Consider the following 27673-nt stretch of genomic DNA (forward strand, 5'->3'; position numbering starts at 1 on the left):
GCCTGCCATTCAGACTACATTCCTGGCATTTTGTTACACATTTGCTGCATAGCATGCTATCAACGGATACAATATTTGAAAGGTTAATGGTGAGTGATATGATTTTGGGTTTGAGTTTACGGAGATGATTTTGCTCAGTGTGCAAGTGAACTGGCTCGCAACTGAATGAATCTTGGATTCGTTCAGTGTGCTGAAGTGTGCTTGAACGAATCCAAGCACACTTGGATTTTAGTGTGCTGAACTAAAACATTTGAATCACTGTTCGAAGAATCGTTTTGCACATAATCAACATTCATAGAAATGTTGATTTTAATATTCCTTGAAATTCAAAGCTAGAGTCACCAGACTTGGTATGAAGAATTAACTGTCTCAAAGTACAGAACCTTTATATGCAAGACACACAGTTTATTACAAGAGGTGAAGGTATTCCGCCCTATAGCGCTGAAACTGATACAGCTCCACTGCGAAGTAATTACAAATGTGCTGTATGTGTAAGCATAGTACCCTAGTTAGTGTAAGATATCATAAAATAGTTCACAACGCAAAATGGAAATGAAATGGAACTGTACGCGATATGGGTCGCGTTTCACGTAGCCCCCGCTACGGAACACTTCGCATACCTATCCAGACAATGGCTCTCTTGTATCAAGCAAGACCAGTACCAACTTCACCCTACCAAGAGAATCATTCGACAGTGCACCGAGGGATACAGATTACCTTCAGCACGAAGGTCCAAAAAATAAATGGCCAGTGGTGGAAAACCTTTGTCGGACCGAATTCCCTAGATTCGTAGCGTTGTCTTCCTAGTGATTTTGAATGGAGCTGCATGAATTCGATCGAATGGGAGTAAATTTTTTTCTAAAACAGAGTTTTAATCTGAGAGTGAGGAATTATGACCAAGAGTTTAAAATGCGGTTTCTTCACTGGATGGGATTAGCAGTGGATAATATTTTGGATTATGTACGACTGGATTTAAAGAAGAAGCATTCCGGAGATCTGGCAGGTATGCGCAAACCAGTTGGAGAGGAATATTAAGCATAGCCTATGCTAGTCTTAAACTACACATAATCAGTTCTGTGAGTAGGCGCTGTACACTGCAAAATAGGTATACGTATATATTAAAAAAAAAAAAAAAAAAAACCAAAACAAAACGATATGACAGACATTTCTGATATTTCCTTTAATCTTACTCTTAGTCAAAACCACTGTAACAGGTGCAAGCTGTGCTTCATTCAAGTCCATTGGGCAATCAGGGATGAGGCAAGATCACTTGTGACAAACATAAGGTCGACCACTTGACATGCTTTATTTCAGCACTCAAAATAATTAAAAACATCTCAAATTATTATACATATACAAAATAGGTACAGATCCTCTTGTTTTAACCCCTATTGTGTGTCTGGTTCTCTCTCTGCCTTTGGGGATTCTCTATTTCTCTTGCTATCATCTTTTCCAAACCCTTGGGCAAAACAAAAGACAAAAACAAGAAAGAAATTTGATAAAATGGGGAAGAAGGGGCATTGTAAATACCCAGTGGACATCACTTGGGGCATTTCTTGTAAAAACAAAAACAACAAAAAAGACAACAACCAAAAAGTGTCAGAAGGTGCTGGAAAATAAAAATCATAAAATTAAAAAAATCAGACTCCACCTGCTTATTTCTACACTTAAAAAGACTATGTGCATCAAAACCTGTTATTCCCTAATCAAAGGCCTACTGCAAGGCTTGCAGCAAAACACTTCAACAAGAGAGGCATCTGTTACAACTGGACAGCAAGATAATATGATCTTTAGCACCAAAGGCCCAGTGAGCAAGAGTGACAAACAATACATTACTTTTTTCTTTTTTAAAAAAAGCACAACTCTAACACATCCCACTAACAGGACCTCATGAAATAGCACCTTTTGCAGCTGTTACTTGCTTGGTTAATCATACCTCTGCAGTCTAAAATCCTAACCTGGTGTTGGTCAACACTGGATAACAATATAGGTTTCTTTTCTGAGGTAGCCATAAGATATCAAAATGAAATCGAACCCCTGTCTCTTGTTAGTTCAGTTTTTTTCTGCAACGATTAAAAGGAACAATGATGATTCATGCTGGTCAGTCACTTGATCTGATGGGTAGAACACAAAGACACTTAAATGTCATTTTACAGATTTATTTAACACCTGAACATGGTACAAAGCATTTGGTTTCTCTTTTCATTGTCCTTCCGCAGTGGTAAAAAAGTCACCTGTATCTGTGATGTTTTTATACGTTTTCCTTTTTTTACTCCAGGGGGATTTTATGCTTTAGAAGTATATTATTTTCTTGTTGCCAGTGAAACAAATGAGTCTTCTAAAGTATCCTCCATGTAGATGGTGGTAAAATAGTGGTCCCAAAAGAAGCTTGATAACACACAACCACTGTCTTCTGAAGTGCAGCTCTAAGCAAGTGGACCATTTGGACAGCCAAATCGAAGTCTAGGGCTTTTTAATGCATAGAAAAGATTTTAGAGATGACTGCTAGAAAAACACACACAACACACAAACAATTTCAAGTCCAGATTTCTTTTTTACAAGAAGCAGACTGGGCCAACTTCAATGCCAAATTCCTGATCAGGTGCACCAACGTCCATAGGGGCGATGTCAATAATAGGCAAGCGAGATGTTTTTGTTGTTTTGTAGTCGATGACTGTCTTGCCCCATGCACCAGTATGTGACTATAAGGATGAATCAAAAATAAGTAAAATCAGTGACAGTGAAAACAATAACAAATAAATCACACACAAGTAATATTAATCCAAGTCAGAAAAGGTTCTTCAGTGTCAAATTGTCACTGTTAATGTGTAATTGTCTTGTATTATATTGGCATTATATGTGTCAAGACGACCAGCTATTTAATCATTTTATCCTTTACAAGCAAATCCATGTTGCTGCCTCTCTGCTTTGAAAATACGTTGTAACTACTTTCAGGTTAGTTTGTTCAGCATTTAAAACTAATAATATGCCATCCAAGGAAGCACTTGCTATTCATCTTGAGTGTTGATGTGAATACAGTCCTTCAGATTTATATTAGAACATATGTTTGTATCAGACAAATGACTACTGCTCAGTGCTGTCAGTAAGGACAGACTCACCGTGCAGCCATCCTCAATCACGCTGTAGGTAAAGCGGCTGTTGCCCTCTGCTCTGATCTCAATCTCATTGGAGCCCTGCAGCAGCAGAGCCTTCTTCAGGTTGCCTGTAGCCTGGTCCATGTAGGCAATGCTGTTCTTGCAGTGGTATGTGATGTTCTGGGAGGACTCGGTGGACATAAGACGAAGGAAGGTGAGTTGGATGTTGACATCCTCAGACTTGGAGTCCTCACCACCATACTCGAACTGAAGGGGAGAGGAGAGAGACAAAACATGGGTGAAAAAAAAATGTCTTTAGTAGTCTACTGTGGGGTTATAGTGTTTGACTCAATACACACACGAAGAGAGCTCTCACCTGGAAGCCGTCAGTCATGGCCTCACCGAACCAGACGTGTTTCTTCTCCTTGATGTTCTTGCTTGTGTACCAGTTCTTCTTGGGAATTTCAGGCTGTGTTGGGTAGACACAGGTCTCACCAGTCTCCATGTTGCAGAAGACCTTGATGGAATCCAGGTTGCAGCCCTGGTCAGGGTCAATCCAGTACTCACCTGATTGTTTAGAGTAAAAGTGTCACAAAACTGTGCATCAGGAAAATTAATAATTTACCCAGATTATTCAAGATCCAAAGTGTACTATTTTCATTATTCCAAGGTGAGGCACAATTAACTCTGAAAGCCCTGTTTGCACTTAAAAGTTAAATTCAAATATTTCTATTTTTCATGCTTTGCAAGGATTGCTGCAGTTCACATACCACTCTTCCAGTCAGGATGGCACATCTTCAAGTCACGGCAGGTGCGTGCAGGGTTCTTCTTGGTGCCATCAGGGCTGCGGATGTTCTCAATCTGCTGGCTCAGGGACTTGAGTGTAGTGTCAACCTCCAGGTCACGGTCACGCAACACATTGGCATCATCAGCACGGAAGTGACGGAAAGGATCTGGGGCCTTCTCTTGGGGTGCAGCAATAAAGCCAATGTCAAATCCGCCTCCGGAAGGTCCAGGGGCTCCGGGAGGTCCAGGTGGTCCAGGAGGTCCCTACACCAAAGGATGATGCAAAATAGGAGTGTCAAGTGGTTGTCAGATATATTGACTTAAAACTGAAAGGGAAGGTAAAAAGACAGTATCTCACAGAAGGTCCAATTTCACCAGTGCGACCACGAGGTCCAGGGGGTCCAATGGGTCCAGGAAGTCCACTCATGCCATCCTTACCAGCAGACCCAGAAGATCCAGCAGGTCCCTAATATTATAGAAAGTAAAAAAATGCTATCAACACTGCAAAACACCAATATATTTAACTTTACTCAAGCATTCAAAGATGATGATATTAGTGGAAATTCTTGGTGAAAACATCCAGCACAATTTCTTATACTACATATGAAAAGGTTAGGGAGTTAAATACAAAATACTTACTCTAGGTCCAGCAGGGCCAGAAGATCCCGCAGGTCCAGATTCACCAGAAGGTCCCTACAGTGAAAATGAAGCAAATTTTTTGGTCCCTTCACTTTACAGAGCAATGATGTGCCAAACTATGTCATTTTTGTAAGATGTTAGTTGGTATAATCAGGTAGGAAGTACCACTTATATTTCTGACTTTGCACTTTCAGGCTTATGAGCACATTCAAAACAATAAAGGAGCATCATATGCTGGAGAGGTGGCTTTAAATAAGACGTGGTGCAATTCAACAGGCAAATAGGGAGTCACTTACAGGAGGTCCAGGAGGTCCCTGCATTCCGGTGAATCCTCTGTGTCCCTTCATGCCTCTCTCACCAGCCTCTCCAGTCTCACCTTTGTCTCCACGTGCTCCAGCAGGTCCCTGCATAGAGAAATTTGAACTAAGGCTATCGTCTAATTTATATTTCTTAGGTATGTTATTGGTCAAGGTGTTCATTTAGTGGGTTTTGCCTGGTCACACAAACACAGATGTAATAGTCAAATACTTCTTGACCATGCAAAAGAAAGTAGATCAAGTTTAAGCCATCACTGTATGTGTGATTGGTCAAATTTACTTGGTCTCTGGCTGTTCTTGTTTTTGTTTGTTCAAACACTAATGTGGTAGCTCAGGAATTGTTTGGTCCATGCATAAAAATGTTTGCAAAAAATCCAGAATTTTGTTCAGATCCTCCAGAGTTTGATTTTGCAGCAGGTATAAGTAATTTGTCAAGTGCAATGTATGCCCCAACTGGGTCTAAACCCACTCAGATAATGTGTGGTGACAATATAATGATTACAACAAGAGCTTACAGATGGGCCACGAGGACCAGCAGGGCCAGCAGCACCAGCGGGACCATGTGGACCCTGAGGGAGTAAAGAGATAAATGATGCTGAGTAAAAGTAATTTGGAAAACTTTCATCATATGTGAACTGAAGAAGATTTCTTCAAGGCTGATTGCTTGTGCTTGGATTTGCCATCTGCTTTGGAATGAGGACTCACAGACTCTCCACGGTCACCAGTTTTTCCTGCAGGGCCGATTGGTCCAGGAGCGCCTGGGGGTCCAGGGGCACCAGGAGCGCCTGCAGCACCAGACTCGCCACGATCACCCTATAGAACAGAAAGAGATGATTGTCAACAAAGAAGAAAACAATCACAAAACAGACAGTGTGGTTCTCTTAGTTTTTTCAGCATAATTGAAGACAGCATTGGAAAAGGCTGCAACTACATGTATTCAGGTGGATGATGAAGGCAAGATATGATGAGTACAGCTCACCTTGGGGCCAGCAGCACCATCCCGGCCAGCAGCACCCTCATTACCAGGAGTTCCCTAAGAGAAAAATGTTCAGCAGTTATGCTTGTCTTATCTATGTGGACCTAATCAAACCTTGAAGACACGTTACTGAAGACACATCACTGTGATGTTCAATCACCCATTCTCTGCAACAGGTGAACAACAAGTTTGGTGCACAGGTGAATGACCTCACCTCACGACCAGGCTCGCCAGGAGGTCCAGCCAGTCCAGGAGGTCCCATGGGTCCAGGAGGTCCACGCTCACCAGAGGGGCCACCAGGTCCCTGCTTGCCAGGCTCTCCCTAGCAGATAACAAAAACATTTGGCTAGATTAATGGCTGAGCAATTCCACAACATATACAATACCTGGAGAAGCATCTATATTAATGATTGTTTAGGTTTTATTAGATTTGATTAGACTGAGCAAAGTACAAGTACCAACCCAACAAAATGCAGTTAGAATCTAACCAGAAGTGCAAAATAACATTGAAATATTGTTCAATTTAGAGGTACATCTATGATCTAAATTTGTCATGTGAGTAATTGATATTATGATATATAAATATATTTTGTCAGTGGGCTTGACTAGGTGAAATGTGATATTTTCCATGAGAGGATAAATTTGATGAACGCCGTTGGTCGATATAATGAGTCGGAATACTAAAGCTAGAGGTAGACATTTTAGTTACTCAGAACACTCACAGATTGGCCAGGGAGACCACTGAATCCCCGCTCGCCCCTCTGTCCAGGAAGACCAACAATACCACGCTGTCCAGCAAAACCTTGAGGTCCGGGGATACCAGAGGGTCCCTGCAAAGGAAAGCAAGTGCTGAACAACTTTGTTCTTGTGTTTATTTTTTTGGCTGCATATTTTGGATCCAAAAAAAACATACTGTGTGTTGGACTATGTGTTGCTCATGTTACTTGATCAATTACTTTTTTTCTGACTTGTATGGCTAAGGTCTATATCAAAGAGAGACTTGTGGTATTGTTCATGATCATATGTGAGACTTACGGTGGCACCTTCAGATCCAGGATTTCCCTTCTCACCAGGTGGACCAGGAGGACCAGAAGCACCAATCTCACCAGGGCGACCAGCAGGTCCAGTCTCACCACGGACACCCTTTGCACCTTCCTTTCCAGAAGGTCCAGGAGGTCCAGGGGGGCCAGAATTACCCTGTGAACAACATAGTAGAGTTGGAACATCAGCCGATTGTTGAGCCATAGAATAATTACTGAAGGGTCTCTTGTAGAGACAAATAAAATGCATTGAAGATCAGAGCCAGTTAAGCAAATTTGATTTGGAACTGTAATGAAGAACTTACAGCAGGGCCAGGAGGTCCAACTCTGCCTGCAGCACCAGGGAAACCAGTAGCTCCCTTAACAGAAGACCAAGAGATTGTCAAATAATATCATCTATATTGATTTTGACGCAACTGGATATAATTACTATATCTAGAAATTTAAGAATGATACTCACAGGAGGACCAGCAGCACCACGAGCACCTTTGGGTCCAGTAGAACCGACAGGACCCTGTAGTAGACACATTGATATTTGTTGTATTTTATATTTTTAGGGGTTATTCAGTCTTAATTTTGTAGTTATGGCAGTTTTGTGAAATTATTAAACAATAGAAGTTCTGGGGTCAATGAATTCAGGGTTCATACATAATGTTTAATAGCTACTAACCTGTAAATACACATTTTTGTATATGTTTACTGAAAATAAACTTGAACTAGACTGAATACTTTAGTGTAGCATGGTTTCTATAGCATCTGTTTACGACAAAGAGCAAAATCTGCACAAGACATGGATGGATGTGTGTACCTGAGGTCCTGGCGCTCCAGTAGGTCCAGCAGGACCAGGGGCACCAGCATCACCCTTAGAACCGGTATCTCCAGACTCTCCCTTAGCACCAGGCTGACCATCACCACCCTATTTAAAGAACACAAACATAATTAGTCAGCTTGTTAACAAATCATCATACTATAAAAGTTATTTTGGGGGCCCAAACTGCAGCCCACTGACCAAATATGGTTAATGAAGACTGTTTGGCTCACTAAATTACTTCTATTTTAACAATGACTTTATCCTTATAAGGCTGGTGCAATTATCGATCACCGATTGTATTTTATTCTGGTATAATTAAATGACGTGTGACAGTACATTTTCTGTCAAATGTATGTGTGTGAACTTATGTAGGTACTCACAGGTGGTCCAGCAAATCCAGCTGGTCCTGGGGCACCAGTCTCACCACGCTCACCCTAAAAGTGCAGATTTGGGTCACTCATAGGATCTAAGACAATAAGACTTGCTCTCTTGGCTAGGCAGACAATAGTAATTTCAGGTTTTCTCATGTGATATGTCTATTATCAGTATTTGTCTTTTAGTGCTACATCTGTGTGTATATAGGCATGCATTTCTTGAAGGAAGCAATGGTAAGACTTGATCCTCCAACACAAACGGTCAAAATGTGTGTGTTAAATCTTATCCAGTGATGAGAGGAACTCACAGGGGGTCCACGGACTCCAGTAGGTCCAACAGGCCCAGCAGCACCAGACTCTCCCTTGGTAAAGACAGAACAAATGCAATTAGCCTCCAAAGAGCAATAATGCATAAAGTATCATAAACAATAAAGCATAATAGATTGAGGCACTGAAGCAAGAGCAAAAAAGAGACTAACCTTGTCACCCTGAGGACCAGCTGGTCCAGGAGGTCCAATAGGTCCAGTCATACCACGGATGCCATCCTTACCAGGGGTACCATCACCGCCCTTTGCACCTTGGTCACCCTATGAAGAAGGACAACATGACATCATCTTATTGCTGTTGTATAATGATATATGGATTGTTTCTGGAGTTTTAAAGAATCGGCTGAAATTCAGACACTTTTCTATCACCTCTTTGACAACAGTAATGTACACAATGCAATGCAAGGGCTTGTATTTGGATAGTATGCCAAAAGAGGATTAGCATTATGAGAATCTTGTCAAAAATAAAATACTCAAGTGCCTATTATTCAGGGTATTTTCTTATGAAATACAGCACCCTTATATGAGGAAATTTTGGAAATTGCATTCACTGTGGGCCATCCTCAATCTCAAGAGGATAAACATTAACATGGACATGAGTAGAAAATAAAATGTGCTCTATGGAATGAATTTTATAATTAAATGGTTGTTAGAATTTGACTGAACAAATCAGCCAAAAGGAGAATTCCATAGCTTGTTGATATTTTGAAATGTATATAACTTTGTAAACTTTGTTCTTTGTATTGTGTTGAAACTGTAAAGTGTAGAAACATAACATGATGCAGATATAAATACTCTTCCAAATTCTCATATCTAACCCAATATATCATTAATCTATAAATTGATCATTGATCTAAGTGCCATTTCTCAAAGTTGTGCCTTATTGTTTGCCTATTCCATTTGTACATCTGCCTTCATCTTCACTACTAACAGTCTTGATGACTGCATTTTATTTCTGTATATAATATATAGCATTTTTTATTTCTTAGACTGGAACTTTAAGTGTCATGGCTGATGTAATAAATACTAAGTAGTCTTTTCAAGTACTCTAGGCTACATGAAAACCTACTTTACTATCCACTTTTGTAATCTGCCACATTTAATAAATTATTTAATGCACTTTGCCCCACATTTATTACCAGTATTACATTATGGCACTAATCTCACTACTGTTTATGTATTTATTAGCATACCATCCACTATAAAAATGGAATCTATCTGACCTTTTTGGCTTATCCTTTATATATCATAATATCAATTATTTGAAAGTTGCCATAACATTGCAGTAACCTATTATACTGCATGATGGGGAGAAGAAGTTATAATCCAGTCTAAGTGGAACAATGAAAGTGTTAATCGAAGTACTGGCTTCAGACCAGTACTAAGGATCAGACTATCCTAAACCGTTTTTACCAGCAAAACCAGTGACGACTGGGAAAATTTAGCATGTTCCTATCACTGAACGTGCTATTGAAATTCCTAAAATGAAAGTCTATTAGAAACTATTGTGAAAATGGCATGAAATCCATAGTTAGTGGTACTCACTCGGTCACCCTTGAGACCTGGGAGACCTGCAGCACCACGCTCACCAGGCATACCCTGAAGACCGGGAGGGCCCTGAGCACCAGGAGCACCTGAGGCTCCAGACTCACCCTACAAAATGCCAGAAAGAAAGAAAAGTATTAGTATTATTGTGCAAAAGGCCATGGTCATGCTAAAAACATACTCTGGAGTTGAATTAAAAGAGCAACTTGTTGGTACTTCCTGGAATCTTTTAAAAACACAGCTGTGATTAAAAATGACTATCCAGATAACAATAATTTGCTTTTGACACCAAGTGTAATTGCTGACTCTTACCTTGGCACCATCGCTACCAGGTGCACCAGGAGAGCCACGGCCTCCTGCAGGACCAGTAACTCCAGGGGCTCCACGCTCACCAGGGAAACCTCTGTCACCCTGAGCAGAGATTACAAAGAGTAGGAGAGCTGCATGGTGAAGACTGAGCTTTTGACTGCAATTAGTGTTGCCTTACACATTTGCCCTAGAGAATCCTGTGTTTAAGATCTTGAATGCTGTGTGTACTCACTCTGGATCCAGGAGGTCCAGTAGGTCCAGCCTCACCAGGCACACCCTGAAACAGAATTGATTATGTCTGATTTACTTATGTTTTAAAGAAAAACAAACTCTTTAAGCTTGAGAAACATAGCCAGCTGAATTAACAGTTGTCAATTACACAATTTTTATGTTTTAACCTACTTTGTAATGCTAATTGTCAGGTACTTCTGAAAAAAATTATTAAGGTAATCATAGACCAACCAAGGTTAGATTCAAAGGGTTCCCCTAGGCTTGTGTCTTACCTGTTCACCGGACTTGCCAGACTCACCAGTAGCACCCTGGGGTCCAGGCAGTCCCTGTTACAGTGGGGAAAAGTGATATGATAAGGAACTGATCTTAGAGATCGTCTTAGAAGAGACTTTTAAAGTCCTGTCTATCAGGGTGGGCACTTACCTGGAAACCAGGAGGTCCAGAAGGTCCTTGCTCACCTCTCTCACCAGCAGGTCCCTATAGACAGTAGAAACAAGGTCATGGCAAATAATAGGCAGAAGGTATGTGAAGGACAGTGACATGCAGTGATGTATATTAGATTCAGTGACACTGTCCATATACTCAGGCCCATGCTCTCCACACACGACGCCTTCATCACCTCCTGTTTTGACTACTGTAACTCTCTCTTCATTGGCATCTCTAACAAAACCATGTGCTCACTTCATTATGTCCAAAACTCAGCCGCAAGAATCCTCCTTCATATAAGGAAGTCAGTCCACATCACTCCTAGTCTACATCAGCTACACTGGCTCTCTGTCCCTGAATGCATTCACTTCAAAATCCTCCTCCTTACATACAAAGCTCTGCACGGTCCGTCACCTCCATATCTAGCTCAACTCTTACACCCTTACTGCCCCACTCGTACACTTTGGTTCTCTAACGCAGGTCTCCTCTCCATCCCCAAGTTTAGACTGGTGTCTGTAGGAGGCAAATCCTTTAGTGTCATGGCCCCAAAACTATGGAACACTTTACTTCAATCTCTCCATCTCTGCTCTACACTCTCCTCCTTCAAATCTCAACTGAAAACATACCTCTTTTCCCAACACTTCATAACCCCTTTTCTTATCTGTATTTGTTAATTATTGTGTTGCTTGTGTCTATCTGTCAATTTAATTAATTAATATATTTTTCAGTCACTGTGTAGCGACCTTGTGTCTGTCAAAGGCGCTATATAAATTGAACTTATTATTATTAATATTATTATTATTATACTTCTTCTATATCTGAAATAGTGGGATTAATAGTTATGTACATGATTGTATAGGGTCATAGGGTCTATACTCCTGGCTTGAATGGCAAGCAACAAGTTTTCTATTAGCTACAATGAAACACTTTTGAGTTTGATGTGAATAAGGACATTTAGGTCTGGGTTCAGCTCTATTAGATATTATTATTGATATTGAACATGATTATGGGGCAAGTAAGAAAAAGCCTCATTCTTGGTGAGATATTGTAAGAGATACTCACAGCAGGGCCGGGGGCACCGGGACCGCCAACATCACCGTCTTTACCGGGAGCACCCTGCATATGGGCACAAACACATTATTTCTTACTGTAACCAACATAAAAGAGAAATTACGAGAAAAATGACTACTCATTGCAAAAGTGTCTATCTTTTCTGTTTAAAAAGGAGAGATGTCACTACTCACAGGAACACCAACAGTGCCCATCACACCTCTTTCACCAGGCTTGCCAGCCTCACCCTGCAGGAAAATGTCATCAGCATTTAGAAGCTTTTCCTTTATATTTGTTTATTGTCAGTGAGCTTTTTGAATTTGAATTGTGATCAGTTACTGTTTTTTTCTTTATTATTCATAATTTAAATACTGGTCACCGTTGTTGCCTAATATGACTAATCCTAAGGTACACATCAGATGTTTTTCACTGGTCAAAAGGAGATAATGAGAGAATTCTTACAGCAGCTCCCTTGGGTCCAGGGAATCCCATGACACCAGGCTGACCTCTGGCTCCAACAGGGCCTGGGGGTCCAGGGCGGCCATCTTGTCCAGTAGGACCCTTAAAGAAGCATAACAAAGATATCCAATGTGTTGCTTATTTATGGGATTAATGTTTATGTATATGACATGCTTATGTACAAGCAATCCACCAGTCTTTGTGAATTAGCACTGTCTCTGTGCTATCATCCCAGCTGATTACTGAGCATAGGCTACTAGTAGTGCTAGTGGTATTCAAATGAAGAGAGTGATGCCAAGATGATTTCCCCATTTACATTAATGTAAAAGTATGTACTTTTCATAACTGAATTGAATGGCAGGTGAGGGAACCACATTTGGAGAGTAATGTTGGATATAGGTTGTTGCTGATAGTTCACATTTGATAGAGATCTAAGGTAGTGGATACATACAGCAGATCCAGTTTTTCCATCAGGTCCAGGGCTGCCAGGGCTACCAGTCATACCCTGCAATAAATAGAAGGCACAAAGGTCAGGCAAAGTAGAGAAATGCTTGCGCCAAGCTAGCAATAAAACATCTAGGCAAATTAAAAGACGACTTCAGAAACATTCAAGAAAAGATGATTGCTATATAGATCTAGCTATATATGCTAGTTATGATTTAAGTGAAAAATAAAAGTAAAAAAATATTTGACTTTTACTAAATGGGAGAGGTTTCTTAAAGAAATATTTCTGTCAACTCGATTACATAATTATATTGTCCTAGCAGTCATCTTGGCTGTCCTAGCTCCAATTGCCATGGCACTTTGTGAGTGTTCAATCTATTTGTTTCTATTTGTTTCTAATTGCCATGGCACTTTGTGAGTGTTCAATCTATTTGTTTCTATGTGGCAGGAAAAAAAAGCAAAGAACCAGGTGATCTCTTACCTTGGATCCAGGCATACCAGGCTCACCATTGCGGCCAGGCTCACCAGTGGCACCCTTAGGTCCAACAGTTCCAGGGCCTCCACGCTCACCAGGGGCACCCTATCATAAAGGTAGGTGTGACATGAGAACTAACTAAGCATGATCAACAAGTGACTAATTAGTTTCATAATGTCAGGAATGATTTTAGGATAGTAGACTTAAATCAGTAATCATGTGAACAAACTGAGATGATCTAAAACAACTGAGATGGCAGACTCACCTTAGGGCCAGCACTTCCATCAGCACCAGGGAAACCACGAGCACCAGGAGCGCCCTGTTAGAGGAGGACAGGTGGATCAAGGTTAGCCTCTCTGTGCTTACGTCTAGTTGTATAACGTGGGCTCAAATTTATTGATCGACAGTGTGTTGACTACATTACCATTATCAGACTGAGCAGAATAATTAGACAAAAGATAGACAAAACTGCCAGTTAGCATCTAACTGTGGGGCTACATATAAGAACGAGTGAAAACCAGTACACATTTGCATGAAGGCCCTTCTCAGGGATGACTGCAAACTACTGTGGCATTCCTATGTGTTGCTATCCAGTTTTGTAACTCACTCTGGATAAGAGCATCTGCCAAATGACAAACTTAAATGTAAATGTAAACGAAAGTCAGTACAGTGATGCCACATACAGCACTAAATGGCCCTTTGTGAACTCCTGAACTGAAAGGCAGGTGGTGAATGCGAGATGAATGTAGTCATAAGGGTACATACACGCTCGCCAGGGGGTCCGCGGGTGCCGGCAGTACCGGGCTCACCACGAGCTCCTCTCTTTCCCTCTTCACCTGAAGGGCCAGGGGGTCCCTGAACTCCGGGTGCTCCCTAGGAAATCAGAGAAAAATGAGATGGTCAGTCAAACAATCTGATGTGTCACTATCTGGCATTGAGTATAGCCGTTAACCTTATAAATATTTAACCTAAATGGACACAGTGCTAGAGAAATATTTCTACCCAGATAGAACACTGATTCCACTTCTTTGGCACAGCAAGTCAGTCATAAAAGCATTTTTATTAGGATTATAAATTAAGGTGATAATGATGAACTTACAGGCTCTCCTTTGGCACCAGACTCTCCCTTATGTCCAGTAGCACCAGCCTCACCCTGTCACACAAGAAACGGAAAATCATAATTTCTCTGAGAGGACGAAATGGCTACCCAGATGCTTGGACCCTGAATTACTGAACATAATCTTGTTTATTCTCTTCATTTTACAAATTCAGAAATAAAGTTGCAAAAAGATCCATTTTTGTATTTAAAAAAAAAAAAAAAAAAAAAAAGTACTTACAGTATTACCCTTAGGACCAGGGGCACCAGCAGTACCAGCAGCTCCGGGAGGACCTCGGGGTCCAGGGAAGCCAGGAGCACCAGCAATACCAGGAGCACCCTGCAGAGGGCAAAAGAGAGTCAGCACTAAATATTTTTTGCTGGTTAAAAGGAACTACAGTGCGTCATATGTAGACTGCTAAAAATATCTGCTAAGATCAAACTTACAGGGCCACCCTTAGCACCAGGAGTACCATCAGCACCATTGTTACCCTAGAGCAGAAGAACAAAATGCAGGGGTCATCATAACGTTTCAGGTTTCCTACAGTTCTCATTTTATTTAAACAGTAAGGAACATCCACGCACAGCAGGTCCGGCCGCACCAGCAGGTCCAGGGTTACCAGGCTCACCACGAGAACCCTGAGGTCCCTCACCACCACGAGCTCCCTGAGGACCAACCTCTCCCTAAAAGGAAGAAAGCAGGAATATGATGTTCAGCCTAGCACTAATATTTACTAAGGACAGAATGGCTATGAACATGACCAAATGTTTAAGTCAAAAACCAATCTGCAGTGAGGACCCACTGATATCAATGCAATTTTTTTCATATAGTATTTTGCAATTAAATGAAAGCTGAACTTTGTGCTCTGTGAGAGGAAACGGCAACAGCTTTTTATTACTAACTGACCTTAACTAATACAGAATGTGGCCTTTACAGTTTTAATGAAGACATTGATTGAACAACAAATATGTATGTATATATATATGTGTGTGTGTGTGCGCACGTGTGTGTGTGTGTGTGTGTGTGTGTGTTATGGAAAATGTAGCAATAATTTTTCAGGAAAATCAGAAAACCTTTTATTTTGAGTTAAAGGTTCATGGTTTTATATTTTGGGCTTAAGTGAAATGCTGAACATTGCAGAAAAATATGCTATTAATAAAGTCTTAATAAAGATATGATCATTTGCTTTGTAAAATTGACCTCAAAATGCAAATTGATGCAGTGTTATCCATCGAATAATAAGTGTAAAAGAGGAGTCTTACCTTAGCTCCGGGGCCACCAGGGAATCCAGGAGGACCAGCAGGGCCAGTTGGGCCCTAAAATAGAAGGGCGGAAAATCATGTTCAGGCTCAAACCCATCTTTTCCCATACGGTTGTATAATGCACAAAAGTAGTGATCCTGAAATAGCTAGTTTTAAGTATAAAGACATAATAACATGTAATCTAAATGTGAGTAAATGGCCACTCACAGGAGGACCAGCAGCCCCAGCTGCACCATCGTTACCACGGGCACCCTGCAGAAACAAACACAGGTCAAGAATCGATGCAGGGATCCAAAATAGCATCCATTTTACAACTCAGCAGGACAAAGTGCTAATCCTATACCAAGGAGAAGGTTCTACTCCTGCTTCCTTACAAATGACCTGCCTGCTAAAAATCAGGTTAAAGCAGCAATACCCTGTGAACAGTTTCGCATTAGCGGAGCAGCTGTGGAAAGGAATGCACACATTTTCATTGATTGTTTTAGCCTACATTTCAACATCTAATAATGGGACAAGTCTACAATATATAGCCAGATGGGCAGACCATCAAGGCCTAAGTCTAAGGACACTTGTTCTAACCCTACACAGCTCCACCTGACTTTTCTTATAGGTCCATCCACTTAAAAACAACAAATAAAAAACCCCCGCATCATTTGTGAAATCAGAGGTTTTGATGCATGACTGGAATAACAGCCTTTTGTGCTCTTCAGTGGAGTACCTGAGTTATCTTAGACTAGAGAGGCACTTAGGTGTGTGCAGGTGCAGCGACGTGGGCGAGGCTAATTTTGAGTGCTGAAGTCATGGACCTTTACTTACAGCAGCACCAGACGGACCAGCACGGCCTCTCTCACCAGGCAGACCACGAGGACCCTATAGGAAAGTTAGAGAGAGAGGAGATCAGCATGCAGCACTGACATGGCAATCATAAGCCCTCTTTTCCTGTTCCTCCTTCCTAATGTCTTCTTGCACTTCTGCCTAAGGCCCAGCTACGTGTTACAACATGACGGCCAATAAGACTGGTAACACTCACCATAGCGCCAGGAACTCCATTCTCTCCAGGGGCACCAGCCTCTCCCTAAGGAACAAATCAGGAAATTATAAAGCAGTCCATAATGAAAATCTCAGTTTTTTTAAACAAGTATGATCAGACTAAATAAAGTGGCACTAACCTTAGGTCCAGCAGGGCCTGAATCTCCCTTAGTGCCATCTAGACCACTGAAGCCCTGCAATAGAGAGAAGGAAATGAGAGCTTCAGGATAACACTGACATCACCTTGGCCTAAGAAAAGGCCCTTCCACTAGCATGGTCACTCACTCTGTGTCCCTTGATACCAGGAAGTCCAGGGGTTCCGGGGAAGCCACGAGCACCCTGTAGAAGAGAGAAAGAGAAAACGAAAGGTAAGGAGAACGATTTGCATTTGAAAGCTACCACACAGTTATATGTGCAGCGGTATCATTTCACTGTGCTACACTGAAGACTGCAGTTAGGTGCCGGGCCACACACCTGAGGGCCAGAGGGGCCACGCTCACCCGGGCGACCAGGCTTGCCAGACTCCCCCTAGAGAAAACAGGGAGGCAGAAAGAAAAGGTTAAAGAGAGAAGATAGAAACACCACTGAAGAACAAAGACTTTTCCACCTAATAGGAATGAACCTGATTGTATTGTCTGATTTATGATATTTAAAATGGAAATATATTTTGCAGTTTAGACTGACTGTGTAAAATATCCCAGAAAAGAAGATGAACCAACATTATCTCACCGTACATTTCTATCCATGTATAAGAGCATAAATGTTTTTTTTTGGAGTTCATTAGTCATCAGTAGTCATGTCATTCTAAACTTGAATTATGAAAATGCAGCAGGAACAGGTAGCTGGATATGCCCATGTAAAATAGATATTCATGAGATTGTATTTCTTTTGAGAGCAGAACTGCAGATCTGAGATTATCCAAACCACTCACATCTTCTCCATTCTTTCCAGAAGGACCAGCTGGACCACGGGGACCCATTGCACCCTACAAAAACCAACCAGGAGAATCCAGGTTAGCCATTTGTATACTTGTGTGCGCACGCTGGGTTTCTCATAGGTCAACTGGTAGCATATTTCAGAAAAATATGAAAATATATGGTATACGTTATTCATACATTATTTCAATGGAATTTTATTAAGATACACATTTTTTTCAGCGCTCATAAAACAAATATTTTTTTGACCATTTTTGAATCATTTGTTAATCTCAGTTCAGTTGTGGATGAAAGCTAAAATATAAAGAAAAGATCAAAAGAATAAGGTTTTTATAGACCCAACAAAGTTTTAGAGATATTAGCTTCTATGCTGATAGACGTGTGTGTTTATGTTGTTATTTGTTTGTGTACTGAAGACACTTACAGGAGCACCAGCCTCACCAGGCTCACCAGGAGGGCCAGTGAAACCTTGGGGTCCCTGCAAAGGGAGACAGAGATCACCAAAAGGTGACAATCATGACTGATACACTGATAACTAATTCATGGGAAGAGAGACATTAGACAAATACAAATCGTAAAATGGTATTAATGTAAAATATAAAGTTATTTGTTCAAAACAATTTTGATTGGTTACTATAACAAACCTAATCTTTGCCATTACAAAGCATATCAAAGAGCACAAACAGTACAAACAGGATCTAATACATAAAACAACTCTGACTTCAAATTCCATTATGCCTCTTAACCAAGTATAAAGAGAAAAAGAAATAAAAGAGGTAGAGAATACTTACAGAGACTCCAGGAGGTCCTGGGGGACCACGAGGACCCATGGGTCCCTGGAAACCAGGAAAGAGAAGAACATGGGGTAATGAGGTCACACATCCATGCCACATTGTATCCGGAAACTCTGGTACGTGTGACAATCCAGGAATGGATCAATGTGTGAGAGTTATTTTGTGGAATTCTTAATCTGCTAATGCAGCATGGAGGATCCTCTGTGATTATAGTGTAAGCAGTCATCTAAATTGGACATTACAGTCCAAAATGTTTCCAAGCAGGAACAGGAAAATAAACAAGTGGTCCTAGACAAGTGATGTCAAAGTTCCTGCTGAAAGTCACGTAGGCCTCAGCACTGCACAGCTTAGTATTCCCTCTTCTTAAACAAACTGAAACAGGTTAGCTTTCAAGAAGAAATATTTCATTAAAGAGAAACATACTAAGCTGGTGAAGCTCCAGACTGACTGTAGTTTACAGACTAGTAGCATTTAATGAAATGGTCAGCACTTGTTTTGGCTGAATCTAAGTGAGTGCATGTGTATACATGTGTGTGCATATATGTGTCTGTGTGTGTGTTCTTACCATGGGACCTGGGATGGACATACCACCACCAGACTTCTCATCAAAACCTCCAGACATCTGAGGAGCAAAGTTCTGTGGAGAAGGCAAAACAGAGAAAGTTTAATTCATTATTAAATAGAGCCATTTGTATTAGAAAAAACAGGTGAACAATGATCTTGAGCATTAGAATCTATTAGGACCTGGTCATAAAAATGAATGTCCCAAATAATAATTAACGAATGCTAACAAATGTTACAACATAAGCATAGAGAGAGAAACACTTAACGTGAAAGAGTATGAGATGCTTGATGCATACAAATTCATTGCGATTGGTTAGACAACACTCAAGCTTGTAAACAAGTCTAAAAAAGGGTCTCGTAAGTATTACTGACATGAGCAAAGTTGATGGAGAGTGTAGTTAAATGGTGCTGAGGTGCATCTGGATATCATTTAGCTCAAGATGTTATGGAGGTTTAGATATGGTCTGTCAGTGCCACATTGTGCACAGACGCTGTCCACTCCACTGGTGCTGAAATGTCTCTGCATTTTAACCTGTAAGGTCCCCTGAGGGTGCTCTCCTATAGAAAACTTGCTTCTCTGATTTTCTTTGGCTTATGTCATTCAGCATTTTGAATGGTAACTCATAGTATACTTGAGCCCTAAAGGAATTAAACTGCCTCTGTCTCTCACTCTTGCTCTCTCTCTCTGTTGTATGTATCCTTCTTCATGTTGGTCCACTTACTCCGCCAAGGCCAGGGGGTCCAGGGGGGCCTGGGGGCCCTGGAAGTCCAGGCTGTCCAGGAATTCCATCATTACCAGGAGGACCAGCAGGACCCTGAATTAAGAAAATGGTGAGTGTGTGAGAAATTGAAGCTTTGGTACAGAGAAGGCCCTGGTCTAAATTATGATGAGTGCCATTAACTACAAACTCAGATTCTATAGTATGTATTTATACATTTTCATCAACAGCTATCTCAGTTCACACTTGTGGAAACCTTCAAAATGTATTTGTTTGGCCATTCAGCCTATTTATACTAGCTACACTGGTATCAATTCCTTTAGTACAGCTTGTGCAGGATGCAAGTCTTTGACCTATATTCCATCAGTGTGTAAACAGTGTCATAACAAAACGTCTTCCATGGTTCATAGGGTTGCCTAAAAGTATTTTTTTTTTTCCATAAAACTAACATGTTAAGGTTAATACAATATTCTACTTAAGGGAAAGTATTTAGAATGCAAGCATGCTTCATCTTGCCATTAGTGGCCCAAAAATATGACCCTCCACAAATGTATACAGCAAAGGCCTCTGTGGGCGTACTGCAGTAGCAACCAAGAACTCTCTCTAAGTGAACAAAGATCTTCCTTTGCAGAAACAATAAATCAATTTTAAAAAGTGCAGAATCAATCATGGAAAGATCAAAGGAAAAACCTACCCTGTCTCCTTTCTCACCACGCTCACCTTTGGGTCCCTAGAAAACAATAAGCAAAATGAAAGCAAGAGACACTAAAATGTAGTTTTCCCCTATAAGGAGCTCATAATATTAATAATCTCATAATATTAAATAAAAACATAAGCATTTATAGATTCATTTGATATATTAAATCGAAATCTGCTCTAGATATGTATATAAATGCGATACTACATTCTGGCAAAACAAACAAACAAATATGCAGATAAAAACAGACAGATAGGTTGATACATAGATAGACCTTCAGGAATATTTTTAAAAATCTAAATTGTATTGCCAGATAGATAGATAGATAGATAATGGATTACTGAGTGAATGAATAAGCAAACAAACCAACACACACACACACACAAATTCAAATAAAACCATTACCTCAACTCTGGGTTCTTGGTATTCTACAGGATGGGAAAAAATTAACAATTAAAAACATAGAAAAATCACATAAATGTTCACTTTCTAAATCGTATGAAAAGATTTTGCCCTGGTAAGTCCATTATATTTGACGACACACAAATAACAGCATGTCAGTGACCTTGCACTTGCTCTCCGTTTACTAAAAGGGTCAAAGGTCAAAGGTTAGTCCTACAGGTAAAATTGCACAAAATCTGTTATGGAAAGTCAGTGTTTATTCCAGTCAGGGAAGGATGAGAGGAAAATCTGAAATCCGGGGGTAAACTGTTGTCAATTGTTGAAAATTGTTTGGCTTATAGGCCTACATCTCTCCAAACCCAAAATGCAGAGGCCCAAGCATTAAAAGATGTCGGTCGTTGTGTAACTTTCCCAGGGTAAACGCAAGACGGTGCATTACAGTCAAGCCCTCGTACCGTCGTCAGCGCAAACGGGGCAACACTCGTCGGGTGGAATCACGGGATTGGTGCAACCGGAAGTGTCCTCGCAGATAACCTCGTCGCACATAACAGTGCCGCTGTCGCACACGCAGATCTGGCAGGGCTCAGGTTTCCAGACGTCTCTGTCATTGTAGACCTGGCCGTCCAACGTACAGCTGCTGCCTATGCCTGAAGACGGAGAGGACAATCTATACATTGCGATTTAACGCATTTGATCAGTTTGGGTATGTTATACGAACATCTTACCCATAGTCTATTTTTCGTTTATTATTCCATCTTAGCCTAATGCCAAATGAGTGCGATATACCGCGCACGAAATATTGTTGTTGTTGATGGTGGTATGTTTTTATTGTTGTTCTTAGTCGTAGTAGTACTACTCCTGCTAATAATATTGATAACAAATAAAGCGTCAGGTCTAATAACAGAATAGGAAAAAGAGCGTAATCATAGTCTAAATTGTTGTTGTTTCCCTTAGCGCTCTCTGTTCAACAAGCGGCCATGTTATAGGTTACATTATATTGTTTTGAAATAGTCGCGACATGGTTGACACTAAGGTTATGCTTGAACCGACAACCCAAAGAGGTTCGGCGATAGGGAACAAATTTCATTACGTAAACGGACTGAAAAATTCTTAAGTAATCACCTGCATGTGCCTCCAGGTGGCGGTACAGTACACAATATTGTGATAGCAAAGGAAGCGTTCTGAGAAAATTGCCTTCTGGCCTTTAGTGTCTATAATAAATGAATTAAAAACTGGAGGGATGGCAACGACATAAGATAACCTTAGTTATAAGATAACCTTAGATAACGACCTTAGATAACGACATAATGCCCACCTTAGTGGACGTCTGCAAAGACAACATGTGTTTTAAATCATCATAAAAATTGAGAGGTGGGTGGGGGCTTTTAGGGAATAATCGCCAAAACGTTCAATTTGAATAACGACCATTAGGTGGCGCTGTGGTACTATTGTATCAGCCAACAAACCGCTTGCGATAATAAGGAATATGAAAAATCAAATTGATTTATTTTTCAGTTTCAAAAGCAGATTTTAGTTATTTTTGGCCTTAGGCGTACTGAACTACTTCTGGTGTTGGTCTACTACTTCATGTAGCGGACCTCTTGCAGCTTTAGACTAGATACGATGCTCCACGTACTAGTCCAAAAATGAGATCATATGATTATATTTTTCCAAGAATAAAGCCCTTCACTTTTGGTGGTACACAAACATTAGATTATGTCATTAAATTCTTCTGATGGAAATCACCTTAAGCTATATGACGACCTAATTAACTTCTGATATTTCTAGTCACAAGCTTACCTCGGGCAGTTAATCATCTTGAAATTTAAATATTTCCAATTAAGTTAGACACTTTCAAATACGTAGTACAGTATTTTAGCCACTTCTCTTTCCTGGCTCTTTGTACATGATTTTGCAGCTGTTAAAACGTAGCTCCAGGGCATCAAATAGCGCACGGGGCGGGGCGGGGCGGGGGGGGGGGGGAGGGGGAAATGGGTATCGAAACCTGTGCCAACTTGCCTCCAAAGGCTCGCGCATGCAAAGGAGCGCTAGTGCACATTAAAACTGGAGCCGTATCTCCCTCAGAGCGAAATGGAAAAAAATCCGCCATCACCGCAACAGTCACTACAAAACGTAGAAAAGACCGAAGACCTTGAACATTCCTGGCCCAGAGAACGCAGTTTCCACTGAGGACTCTGCCAGCGGCATCCTGGTTACTGACTCGCTCTTTTCCATCACACTACAAAATGCTCAGAAGGTTGCCTTTAGAAAACTCATACTTACGATCGTCCTCGCCTTGCCCCCTTGCCAAAAGCACTGTTGCGCTGAGCAACAGCGCCAGCCGAATATCCACAAAGCTGAACATGTCTAAATATTAGACATGTAGACTCTTTGAGGCGAGGGAAGTTGTTTTTTTTCCTTTAGACTCCAGTCATACACAGTAGGGTCCGGTCTTCTCTGACTCCAATCCAGACCCCAGCAGAAACTCCCTACTGCTTAAGCGAACTTTTTACCCAGGCTTTTATACTCCAAAGTTTTGGGGAGGTGCCGGGCACACCAGATAACTCAGACATGTTCCCATTTAACAGAAAAAGAGTCCCTCCTTCAGACGAAGGGGCTGTCTCATGAACTCTTTCTTTACCCTGACATCTAAAGAAACTTGATCTTTTAAAGAAAAGGTGAGAGTTGAGCGTGCAAAACCCATTTTGGGTTCAGCTGGACAGCATTGCATTAAGTAGCTGTTCCCAAGCCAGGCCTATAACCTGAATATGAATATATCTCAGCTTTTAGTTTTAACAATTGTACGACACAGCAGAAAGGAAAGAGATTTGAAGGCATTTATTCTCCAACCAGGTTAATGTTCTTAATTTGCTTCAATGCGCGTCCGTTCTTGTGTTAATTCGAATGCCATTCTGTGCCTATGATATAGCTATTGTGTGTATTTGTTGTGGATAAGGGGCAAACGCTCTGGTCTTATTTGATGTTTTTGTTTAGACTATGTCCTGCATTAAATGATTGCTCTTCCCCAAGATTCCTAAATGAACTCAGCTGTTATGCAGGTACATGGATTAATATCACCCTTAACGGATGTGGTGTAAGCAAACTCTTTGCAGGTTTCGTCTATTACTTTTCTTCTAATTTAACGGGAATTTGTACGCAAATAAATCCAAATAGAAATGTTTTAACTGGCGATCATACTGTAATTGCAAGGCAATCATAACGCAGGGTATCTTATTCAGAAATGCTCTTTTGAAAATGTAGGTCTAATAATTTGAAAAAGATGCGCACTTAAAATAGGCTGCAACGTGCATCACGCACGACCTGCTATTTGGCGCGCCTGCTTGTTGAGATGATGTAAAAAAAACAACAAAAAAAAAACAAACAAACAAAAAAAAAAGGTTAAAATAAATATTTGGCTTCAGACCGTCTCTTTTCCGCAGACACGTCACACCTCAACGAATATTCAATCACAGTTCACGCTCTCCCTCATTATTTTTCATCTTCACGTGTTTTCATCATCAAAAAAGAGTAACTACTTTTTTTCATTTAAAACAGAGGAGGTGAAAGCAGCGTGAGGACCGTTGCCAGGGGGAAAACGCCACCTCACCGCCTTCAGGTGCGTTTAGGGTCAGTCTGGAGGAAAGATGTTCTTTTGAAGACAAAGGCGATACTCTAGCGTTATATTCAAACGTGGATGCTCCGTGTTTTCGATTGAGTTATTTTAAAACTAATCTTTTTAGGATGTTTAGTATCAACAGGAAACACAAAGTATAGGCCCAGACGTGCTTTACCTAAAACAAACTTCTTCTTAGTACCTTGCTGTAATATCAAACATCATATTCAGGTGTATAATTTGTGGTTGTGTAGTGTACAACCAGTAGAATGAGTTGTAGAATTTTAAATAGTTTCTTTTTTCTTTTATTCTCTCTACATTTGAGTTTTATATCTGCAATAGACCCCCCCCCCCTCCGAAAAAAACCCCAGCTCCCAGCTCAGTGGATTTCTGACTTTAAAAAAAAAGTAATGCTTGAACCAACCATGCAGTTATTTCTAAGTTATTTCTGTTATACATGAACAGTCATGCAATTGTTTCTAAGGAATTAACAGTGTTCACTTGATGAACTCACTCATTGATAAAGGAAAGTTTAATGAGATGTTGTTAGCTGAAATATGTTGTAATTATAGATGTATATTTTTGTAACTAAATGAATTGAGTTAAATAGTCAGATAGCACTTACAAATGAATGAAAATAAGATTGAAAATAAGATTGACAAAATTGTGCTAGTGAGTGTTAGTTGTTTAGGCAGAGTAAGCAAAGCCTTTTGGGGCCTTTCAGAAAGCAGGCTGAGCTGTTGGAGAAAGAGGAAGCCAAGTGAAACCCAGCACAGACAGCCTGACAGCTCCAGCCTGGGGAACGCGTGGATGAGGGATGCTCTAGACCTCCTCCACTGAAATGACTGTGGCAGGTTTTTTAAACAGAAGGTATGGTAACAAGACAGCAAGTGGACAGATAGATAAATATATTGCTAGATAACTAGATGTATAGATATATAGATAAATAGAACTTTATTGATCCTCAAAGGCACATCAAGTACAGAGGACAGCACAAATAAAATGCTACAAGAACACACGGTCAGATAATGAGGATGATGGTAATGATGATGTATGATGGTAAAGTGTCCAGTGGTAATACTAAAGTAAAATTAAAGCAGAGATTAATGTTTTCTGCACCACTTAAACCAATGTGGATGAATCCTAAAATTAAGCTAAATGAGTCCTTGAATGACCATAAAGTTTGTCTGAAATTATGCTCATTGTGGTTCTTGAAATATGAAGCCATGAATGTAAGAATCTCCAGTCTTAACCTGTGCAATACTAGGCTGACCTGAGCTCTGACGGACACGCTGGCATTCAGAGCATACAGGTATGTGTTCTCCCACCATCGTGTCATTAAGATGATCAACTCAGTTTCATAGCCGGAGCTTCTGGAGTTTGATGGGCAGGCGGCCGTCAAACAGGTGTTCTCACCCTCCCTGCACTTTCAAGATGCAGAAGGCCAGCATGACAAAAATACCAGCTTCACAGTGCTTAGCAGCTCCTGCAGCTGTTGCTTTTCCAGAGGCTGCTCATGCTCGTGATGCCCTCCAGATCTGCTTCACACCCACACCAGAAAACAACGTGATGAAAACAACCAGAAACCTGAATGAACGAGCCTCGTGTGTTGTGTGTTAATGGAAATATAAGATGCAAAAGTGCTAGTCTTTCTGAGGGGGTTGTCAGGTTGGGCAAGGACTCACCTTATTTGGAGGACTCTGGGTTTTTATCTTTGCTCTGTTCGTCATGATGTTTTCACAAGTTTATTTGGAACATTTGTTTTTCCTTTGTGCACAGTTAGCAAGCCATAGGTGCTGGCATATATAACACAGCTGCGACACAGATCAGCTCCCCAAACTGAGAAGTAAGTACAAACACATAGTGGGGAATGTCCTGGACAAAACAAACAAACAAAAACAATTAAAGGACTAAACAACTGGCCTCCAAAACTGTATGTTTTTGGTAGTCATCAGAGAAACAATGTTACATGTAGAGAAGAAATTTTGGATGTTTTTATGGTGCTTTCATCACATTATTTGGCATATGTGAAGGTTTGTGTTTTGCAATGTAAATAAAAGTTACTTTACTGAGAGGCGCATCAAACAGGGTCATTAACCTGTTTATTGCTATGGAAACCATGCTATAGATAGGAAATGAGAAGCAATTAAAAAACCCATCAGAATGTTGCCCAGATGGATGGGGCAACAATGAAGACATCCCCTAAATTTAAATGGCAACAAAACCCCTTCAACCGTAATTTTATTCCGATCAGTTACCTGCATTCAGCTGAAAAGCACTTCACTGACTTAGTACCATGAAGTTTGAAGTTATTCCTGCTGATGATGATATGAATCCTTTGACTGAGCATGACTGATTTGGCATGTTGCATTTCAGCAAGTATTGCTCACAACCTTTTCACTTACCATCATTAACTTGGAGTATTACTTGCTTAGAAATTCAAATCCTTGTTCTAAATCTAGTTTCAGGTTGCACTTTAGTATCCATACCTCCAGCAATGTTTCATGAACCATAAACTCTATCCCAGTGATATCTATATGCTGTTACAAGTGATATTTGTTTACTACACCTTGCACAAAGATGGAGTCCAGAGATGGTCACTTGTGTCTGCTGAGGCACTTGAAGCAGAAGAGGCTGTGGCACCTGGATTTATGGAATAAAGTTTTGCGCAGTGCATCTTGGTTCCTCTAAGATGAGGCTTTGATTGAGCCTTGCCTGTCAATGATCAATTATTTAATGAAAAGTATTAAAGAAGGTAGTGGTAGCTCAGTGGTTAAGGTACTTGACTTGTAAGTCAAGTACCTTAACCCTCACGTTGCTCAAAATGTAAGGATGGTCATTCCCTCTTGTGCACCTGGGCAAGTCCCCATGGGCTGATTGCGCTGCTAATGTAGGAGCAGAGCAGGACAGCAAGGCCTTTCTGTGGAAATAGGAACTGCCATTTTACAGAACCTCCTCTTTGGACTGGTGTTTGTAATCTCCGGTTCTGCGGTCGTTGCCTGACAGGATCCAGACTGGTGATTATGGGTGGAGTACTGCTGGACAGAGGTTAACAGTGACTTATCTTTACCAAGAGGAAGCGTCTCCTGCATCCTCTTTCTCTGTCTGTCTTTCACTTTCTTGTGTCACACAATAAATAGTAGAAGCTGATTGAGAGTGTATGCAGCAAGTTTGGAATGAAGAGTGACAAACCGTGAGTGAGGATGAGGGCTGATTTTACTGATAGCCGTGAACTGAGGTTTGGATGAGAGTTGTCCC

At 40.7% G+C, this 27673-nt stretch overlaps 1 protein-coding gene and 1 long non-coding RNA gene across 4 annotated transcripts; one reads left to right on the forward strand and one right to left on the reverse strand.

Moving 5' to 3' along the window:
• Window positions 1-1282: 1282 nt before the first annotated feature.
• On the reverse strand, window positions 1283-23303 carry col1a1a (collagen, type I, alpha 1a). The gene is made up of 51 exons (XM_026998043.3): window positions 23086-23303; window positions 21258-21449; window positions 20806-20828; window positions 20398-20433; window positions 19707-19799; window positions 18986-19057; window positions 18418-18462; window positions 18051-18104; window positions 17623-17676; window positions 17166-17219; window positions 16977-17030; window positions 16832-16885; window positions 16693-16737; window positions 16479-16532; window positions 15870-15914; window positions 15663-15716; window positions 14985-15083; window positions 14847-14891; window positions 14641-14739; window positions 14403-14456; window positions 14069-14176; window positions 13569-13622; window positions 13310-13408; window positions 12836-12889; window positions 12388-12486; window positions 12120-12173; window positions 11938-11991; window positions 10873-10926; window positions 10722-10775; window positions 10451-10495; window positions 10222-10320; window positions 9910-10017; window positions 8518-8625; window positions 8347-8400; window positions 8045-8098; window positions 7662-7769; window positions 7314-7367; window positions 7159-7212; window positions 6849-7010; window positions 6536-6643; window positions 6028-6135; window positions 5817-5870; window positions 5543-5650; window positions 5353-5406; window positions 4817-4924; window positions 4521-4574; window positions 4240-4347; window positions 3866-4145; window positions 3472-3662; window positions 3120-3362; window positions 1283-2702 (listed from the first exon to the last, which is right to left on the reverse strand). The coding sequence occupies exons 1-51, from the start codon at window positions 23165-23167 to the stop codon at window positions 2556-2558; spliced, it is 4347 nt and encodes a 1448-aa protein (XP_026853844.2). The 5' UTR covers window positions 23168-23303; the 3' UTR covers window positions 1283-2555.
• On the forward strand, window positions 21367-26487 carry LOC113569931 (uncharacterized). 3 transcript variants are annotated; one of them, XR_014122836.1, is made up of 4 exons: window positions 23433-23655; window positions 23797-23861; window positions 24358-24418; window positions 25140-26487. It is a non-coding gene; the product is annotated as an uncharacterized LOC113569931 (long non-coding RNA). The 3 variants fall into 3 exon arrangements; XR_004776306.2 differs by lacking the exons at window positions 23433-23655; window positions 23797-23861 and adding an exon at window positions 21367-21505; XR_004776304.2 differs by lacking the exon at window positions 23433-23655 and having other exon boundaries at window positions 23664-24418.
• Window positions 26488-27673: the final 1186 nt, after the last annotated feature.

The sequence above is a fragment of the Electrophorus electricus genome, chromosome 3 (assembly GCF_041902795.1).
Source record: "Electrophorus electricus isolate QZ-2024a chromosome 3, ASM4190279v1, whole genome shotgun sequence".
In the NCBI taxonomy this organism is placed as follows: Eukaryota; Metazoa; Chordata; class Actinopteri; order Gymnotiformes; family Gymnotidae; genus Electrophorus; species Electrophorus electricus.